General features: G+C 41.0%; 1 protein-coding gene across 1 annotated transcript; it reads left to right on the top strand.

The window, feature by feature from the left end:
* Nucleotides 1-795: 795 nt before the first annotated feature.
* Nucleotides 796-6,618, top strand: mettl14 (methyltransferase 14, N6-adenosine-methyltransferase non-catalytic subunit). The gene is made up of 11 exons (XM_076044986.1): nucleotides 796-1,131; nucleotides 1,461-1,549; nucleotides 1,895-1,982; nucleotides 2,474-2,551; nucleotides 3,154-3,241; nucleotides 4,171-4,261; nucleotides 4,407-4,548; nucleotides 4,640-4,732; nucleotides 5,579-5,695; nucleotides 5,796-6,006; nucleotides 6,160-6,618. Exons 1-11 carry the CDS (start codon nucleotides 1,066-1,068, stop codon nucleotides 6,465-6,467), a joined length of 1,371 nt encoding a protein of 456 aa, XP_075901101.1. The 5' UTR covers nucleotides 796-1,065; the 3' UTR covers nucleotides 6,468-6,618.
* The last annotated feature ends 1,213 nt before the right edge of the window (nucleotides 6,619-7,831 follow it).

Raw genomic sequence — 7,831 nt, 5'->3', positions numbered from 1 at the left:
ATGTTTCAATGTTTGGCATATGAACTACTGAATCTTAATATCAAAATCTTCATGCATTGTAGTTAATTGCTACCACAAAAAAAAAAAAAAAAAAAAAAAAAACAACAGGGGGGAAAAAACAACTTGTTTAGGTGCAATTGCGTACTACGCCATGACAAGTGTTTTACTGCATTCCACTACAGATATGCACTTTCACAGTCATGAAACCCAATTGGTTATTACATTTTGTTCATGCGTTTCCTTCATGGTAAGAAAATAATGGGAGGGTGTCAATTTGTTTCCTCTTACAAGACCCTGAAAAGAGCACAAAATATCTTCAAAATCAATCTTCAAAAATGTTTTTTTTTTTCTTAAAATTAATTCATAGTAAGATGAAGGCACAGTTCCAGTTGCAATATTTTAATTATTTTCTCCAATAAGATAGAGCAATCTCACTTAGACGTGTTCCAAAAAAACAGCAAACATGTCACACAATTTGACAATGGAGAATGGCCCCTTTATTCTCATGTGTTGTTTATGACGTTATTATACTGTAAAGAAGTCAACGAACACCCTGCATGTTGTTTTGTTTAGTCACTTTTAGATTAACCTTTAATCTGCATACAACATTTTCTCCTCGAAAATGTGAAATAAATTCTATAACCAACTAACTAACTAACTAACTAACTAACTAACTAACTATTACGCAATTTTTTGATCAGGCGAGTGTGCGGTAACCCTTATTGACTGGGCCATTTTCGCGCATGTGCACAGGAGAGCCAGACCTCTGGGACGTTCGAATTTATAGTTGGCGTACACCGTACCCTGCCTTGGTTGGTGGAGCCTACGCTAAACCCAGTTATCTCCATTGATAACTCCACCTTAGAGTACCGATTTTTCTGATCAGGATATGCATTACGAGCCCCTCTACGGAAACGCTTTTAGCGGCTATTTCATACTTTGTATGCTAACGTTACAGCTAAAGCGGTCGTTAATGAGTAATGAATAGCATGCTCACTAATTTCTATTTGTGTTAGAATATTAAAGGCTATTTTACAGTGAGGGAGGAAACAAAGGAGAGAGGAAATGAACAGTCGACTACAAGAAATTCGCGAAAGACAAAAACTCAGGCGGCAACTGCTTGCTCAGCAGGCAAGTGAAACGCGAGCTCCTGTTGTTAGCAGGAAGCTAATCCACTTTGCGAGGCTCAATTCGTTTAGAAAATGAAACTTATTATTATAGCAATAGACAATATTAATGTGCATGGCCGTGTCCTCTTTGAACCTCAGGCACCGACATTTTGATTGCTATGGCATTTTATTGTCAGTGCGTGTCAAAGTAAAACGTTAGCAATCACAGCGTCCTGACACTTGTGAGACGAAATAACTCAGGAACTACTTCGCACTACAAAGTTTACATACAGCATCTCAAGTCATGCAATTCAATTGTAATCAAACGTTTCATTCCCCCCTTAATTACAGTTGGGAGCGGAGAATGCGGACAGCATCGGAGCAGTCCTAAACAGTAAAGATGAATTAAGAGAGATTGAGGAAACAAGGGAAATTTGCAGGTGAGCTATAGTTTCGTTTAAGACATTACGCATTCAAGCCGAATTCATTGTCAATATAAAATGTGGTATTTGTTCATTCTTTGCATCTTTAAACATAACGGTGATGACTCTGCGCATGTAAAGGCTCTGGTCCCAAAGTAGCGTATATCATCTACTTTTGATATATCGTTGGTACCATCTATTCTGTTGTAAACATAGTAGTTTGATTCTTCTGTGTGATTGATCATGATCTTCAATTGAATCATTGTTTTATAATTTTGTAGCTTGCTTCGGGTTTACCCCTTTCTTTCATCTTAAAGTTCAAATCGTGTCTAAGAATGTATTTCAGAAATGTGTATTTTGCAGGTCTTCATTTGATTGCTCAGTCCCACATTCCAAAAAGAAGGCTCCGACAGAGGGAGAAGACACGGAGGAGGATGTGGAAGAGCAAAAGGTAAGTGTGTTTGCATTACAAATGGGCACTGTCCAAAGAACATACAGTCATTGTACTGCCATACTTACATGGCATTTTTATGAACATTTATTTAAATTTTGGACTTCATGAAACAGCCTGCCTAAAGAAGGTTCCCAATGGAAAAGACTTAACTTAACTACTACTCCATACTTGCCAATACCCAAATTTTCAGTACATTGCTCTAGTTTATGTTTAAGATATCTTGTCATGTTGCAGCCATTGTGTCTGATATTGTTATTTCTTAAAGAGAGACATGCAACCCTGTATATTCAGAATGCTGACACTTGCACAGCTACTGACTTTTGTTGGCCAAGCACATTCATTTGTAACAACACATGCCTCAAAATAAGATCACACACACACACACACACACACACACACACACACACACACACACACTTTCTGTTGGGAAAATAAAGTATGGTTTTAATATTTTTGGTTGCCTGTGTTTGTGTGCTAATGTGTTTTAGGATGAGGTGGAAATACAGCAGCCAGATGAAAGCAACCCATATGAGGAAGTGTACAAGGACTCCAGTACATTCCTAAAGGTGGAAAAGTCTTTCACTTCATTTTATGTTCTCGTCATATCTCATTTTTATTGTGTACAATCCAGAAATGATTCGTCAGTAAAATTATAAATAAATATAAACACTAATATATTCCTGTTGACTTCAAATCTCGTCAAATTACCCCCCCCCCCCCCCATCCAAAGCAGGAAGAACAAGTTTTGTCAGATTCTAAAATCAGAAACAAGCTGCTGGTATAGTTTCGTTATTAACGTCAGTTTAGTCAACAGGGATGTATTTAATCCATAAACTCAGTTATTTGGTGGTCTAATACATATTTGTGTGTCCATGTAAATATGTAGTTAGCCGTAGAAAAGCAGCTCTGTTTTTGTCTTGATTTAATTTGGTGAGGACGTTGCTGATAAAATGCTATTTTTAATTAATTTTGTCAATCCAAGTTTAATTTAGTGCTATTTGACGGAAGATATCTGCATATAATGTTGTCTTATCAAAATTATGTAGGTTTAACAATACATTTTGGGATTTGGTCTTAATAACATACTACCAGAGACTTCTTATGACTTTGATAATATTGTTTGTAAGTTTTCTATGGTCATATTTGTGTTTTTGTGATTTATTTTCAGGGTACCCAGAGTTTGAACCCTCACAATGACTACTGTCAGCATTTTGTTGACACAGGGCATAGGCCACAAAACTTCATTCGAGATGTTGGTAAGTGTAATCTTATTTGCAGGAGTCTGTCTGTGTTTAGTGTTTTCACAATAGTAAAATTATAACTTCAGTGCAATACCTGGCATAAGTATTTTGACACCGATGCTGAAACAGTAACAACGCAAAAACCTGAAGTCCACTGAAGTACTGACGGAACGTCAAACTATTTTGCCACAGCAGCTGTTGAACAATAATTCAGTCATTTTATGTTTAAAGTAATTATCTTGCAGCTGCTGACGTTTGTAGCCTCGTTTAAAAGAAAAATATCGGAAGGTACGCTGTCTGCCTCCTGCTAACTTCGCACAGACACTTCCCTGTGTGATTCAGAGGCATAGAGAGCTGCTGCCCACTATGTTGAAAGAGCAGCAAGAGAGCGCCGTAGGTGTAAATACACAGTCTGACATCACGCACCCTCATTCCTAAAGTATCAACGCTGAACAGCTGTGGTATGGCAAAACTTTTTACAATATCAGTACATGGTGCAACCCTGGTCTGTGTATATACAGTATATTGTTTTAACCTTTCTGATAATACAACAATAAGAATCAAATCAAATTTTTTTTTATTTGTATCGCACATTTCATACAAAAAAATGCAACCCAAGGCGCTTGACAGGCCAAGAAGTGGCCTTCATGGCTTCCGTGGCCTCCGTGGCGGTTGAGAATTTGTACGAGCTATTTCGGTCGAGACTCATGTCAGTTGTACTCTTCTCATGTTGTTATCTGAAAAAAAAAAAAAAACGTAGCTTGAGGAAATGGAGCCACGCTGTCATTTATTGGCAGTCGTAAAATAGCGACGAACAGAAGGAAAAAATTACAGCAATAATTACTGTGAAGGGTTTGGCTCCATGGTTATTATCGCACAACAAACGACAACAGTCACAGAGTGATTTATGTGTACAACCTTTCCAATGTCCATGCACTGCTCAGGTTTGGCCGATCGGTTCGAAGAATACCCAAAGCTGCGGGAGTTGATAAGACTGAAGGACGAGCTCATCTCCACCACCAACACCCCTCCCATGTATGCTAATCAGTCAATAATAATAATAATAATAATAATAATAATAATAATAATAAAAAGCCACATTTTGATGTTTTTGTATGCCTGGCATCACCTGTTTTGTAGTGTGTGTGTGTGTTATTTATGTGCTGCTTAACATGTTCAGGTACCTCCAGGCTGACCCAGAGCACTTTGACCTGCGGGACTTAAAGTGCGAGTTTGATGTCATTTTGCTGGAGCCTCCCTTGGAGGAATACTACAGAGAATCAGGCATCAGCCACACCGAGCGCTTCTGGACCTGGGATGATGTATGTATGCGCGTTCACTTACCACACAACTATGCGTGCACCGCTTCGGACGTCTTTCCCCTTATCTGCCTCAAACATTTTGCTACCACAGATCATGAAATTGGAAATCGAGGAGATCTCAGCGCTCCGCTCCTTTGTCTTTCTGTGGTGCGGCTCCGGCGAAGGCCTGGACCTGGGCAGAATGGTAAACGTCATCTCTCGTTTCTTTCAAAGCACATTTTATTTCAGGTACCCTTGGAGCAAAATAAATCTGCATCATGCCAGATTCACTTCCATCGTGTTACATTCTGGTGAAAGATGAACGGAATTGATGATTTCCAAGCAGAAAGTGAAAGGCTGTGAGAAATCACGCACACAATCTGTCCATCTGGGTTTTTTTCTTTTGTTCTTTTGGATCTATAGGTATACAGTAGATGCTGTTCTAAATGCGATGAGATGTGATGAGTCACTGGCACACTGGTAAAAAAAGAAGGAAGGAAAATTTATAACATCTACCCCTTGACAAGGAAACATGTTAATCTTTTTTTTTTTTACTACTACTGTCTGCTATTCTTGCATGCAGTGGTGCAAGCTGCAAGTCTTTTCCCGTGAATTGTACTGTTTGTCACGTCTGCACTGCCACTGCCAAAGCCTTGTGGTCACGTCTCATACTGCCATATAGTTTCATTGCAGTGTACAAAGAGAGAGATATCCTCGAACTTTTTAGCGTGAAGACATGAATCATTTCCTGAGATTCTAGTCCAGAGGTTGTTAGAGGCTGTCAAGGAAGAAGGAAGTTGGACTGAAAATAAAACCTGAAGTTAAGAGGCCAAACTCTTGCACAGTATGTAGCCAACTCTAAAGATGAAAGCATTCCCTCTTAAACATTTGAGATTCTGCAAATCGGTGAGCTTTGTTAAAGATTTGTTAAATGTGCCGTGCTAACGTCTAACTGTGCCTTCATTTTTTTTTTTTTTTAGAGCGGTTCTCAAAAGTAGCCTTTAAATAGCAACAGTGAATCACTCCCACACCTTCTCACTTGCCATTCTAGTGTTTGAGGAAGTGGGGCTTCAGGCGATGTGAGGACATCTGTTGGATCAAGACCAACAAGAACAATCCAGGCAAGACCAAGGCACTGGACCCAAAGGCAGTTTTCCAGAGGACGAAGGTGGGGAACAGTCACATACAGGCATCATCCATAGAAAATGTATTGAAAGCTGAACCAGGTTTCATCATATACTTTCATGTGTACATGACATTGCCTCCAGGAGCACTGCTTGATGGGAATTAAAGGAACAGTGCGCAGGAGCATCGACGGGGACTTCATCCATGCAAATGTTGACATTGACTTGATCATCACAGAAGAGCCCGAAATGGGAAATGTGGAGAAACCTGTCGAAATCTTCCACATCATTGAGCATTTCTGTTTGGGACGCAGGAGGTTGCACCTGTTTGGACGGGATTCCACCATTAGACCAGGTGACGCGGACGCACCTGTGTGCACTATTTTCTGGACACATTGAATGTCTAAATCTGTAGTTGTGCTTGATTTTTTTTTTTTTTGTCCATTTCATTTCATTTTTTTTTTTTTTTTTTACAATCTCCTTTCTATTTTTTTCTCATGTTGTCCAGGTTGGCTGACAGTGGGACCCACTTTGACCAACAGCAATTTTAACCCGGAGGCCTACGCGTCTCATTTTGCCATGCCCAGCTCCCATCTGTCCGGCTGCACCGAGGAAATAGAGAGACTGCGTCCCAAGTCGCCCCCGGCGAAACTGAAGTCGGACCGCGGCGGCGGAGCCCCCAGAGGGGGGCGTGGCGGGCCGAACGCAGGGAGAGGAGGAGACAGAGGCCGCGAAAGGAACCGGCCAAACTTCCGCGGGGATCGGGGAGGGTTCAGAGGCAGGGGGGGGCCACACCGCGGCTTCCCGCCTCGTTAAAGCCAATAGCTCCCGCCGGAACAAGACTGTTTGGAATTTTCTAGAACATTAGTCTGCATATGGAACCACAGGCGTGGATTGATTTGTTCATATTTTAAGTGTCATGTCTGTTGTCGTTTTAACAATAAATGGATTTGTTGAACAAACTGTTCCCACCTGTCGTGTCTTTGGATTTATTTCTCATGGGACAGAGGTGGACTACTGACAAGGGAGCTCGCCAGCACATTAAGCACCCATTTCCTTGTTAAATATAAATGTGATTATCTCCGCGCGGCCTCGATCTGATAAAGTTCTGAGCTGGCTCGCTCACTCATATAATGTTTGTGATTCTCCGGTTAGAGTATGTGACTGCGTACTGTGTCTTTGTTCTTGGTGACTGGTGTAGTTGTTAGGGTTATATTTGGATTTCAGTCAACCAAATGTTGGTATGCTGTGCACTCCCGTCAGACGGGTTTCTAATGAAAAACATTGGCCTGTTGCCTTGACGTCAATGTTTTTGGCACCAACAATGGTCAAGGAAAATATGCTTTGAGATGTCCTTAACGTATGCAGAAACTATACAAGGAAAGCTCCTGGTGCATGCCTGAAAAGTGACAAAAGTGACCGACTGAAGACCAAAACTATCCAAACGCGGATATGGTTTAACAGTTTCAGTGGCTCTATTTAACCTTTGGGCACAAAACCTTTGGATTTTGGGGTGGGGGAATTATGTTTCATTTTGTTGGAGCAATGATTCTTAGCAGTAAATGTCTTCCTTTTAGAAAGTCTTTTTATTTCAAACAGTTAATTCTGCCAGTGAGTGTTACTTGGTGTTGTTTAGTTTGGGTGATGAAGTCTGAGGAATCGAGACATATTGTCAGTTTATTAACTTATTCATTTCACAAACTGGGTCCTCGGTACCGCATCCCCATTCTCCAGCCTGCGTGTGTTGCAAGTCCGGCGATGTGGTTCTGTTGGTCGCTATGGCACAAATGACGAGCGCAAGCTGATCCGACGGCTGCTGGCTGTAGTTATCGAAGAGCCTCTTGCCTTCCTGCTATGTTGAACAAGTCCAGACATTTTCTATTTGACCTCTGCCTTCAGAATGGTATCTTGTCCCAGAGAACTACCCTTTACTGAATACTTTCTCACCTTACAGTAGGACCTTTGTTGAAAGCCTAAACCTTAGAAAATGCTGCATATGAAAATCCCTCCCCTAACCCCAACCGTAACCGTAACCCTAATAGGAGGTCAAACCAATGTGCAATTTGTTGGACTAATGGGAGGTCGGACTAATGGGCAGTTCCCGCCACAGTCACACTCATTTCAATGCTGATGCTCACTTTGAATGTCCCCAAGTCGCACAGAGTTGCTGCTATGTGGTG

Source organism: Nelusetta ayraudi, unplaced genomic scaffold (genome assembly GCF_046127955.1).
Source record: "Nelusetta ayraudi isolate G7.1 ecotype Tasmania unplaced genomic scaffold, CSIRO-AGI_Nayr_v1 ptg000004l, whole genome shotgun sequence".
Classification (NCBI taxonomy): domain Eukaryota; kingdom Metazoa; phylum Chordata; class Actinopteri; order Tetraodontiformes; family Monacanthidae; genus Nelusetta; species Nelusetta ayraudi.
The sequence above is the reverse complement of the archived record's forward strand: the minus strand, read 5'-3'. Positions and strand labels throughout refer to the sequence as shown.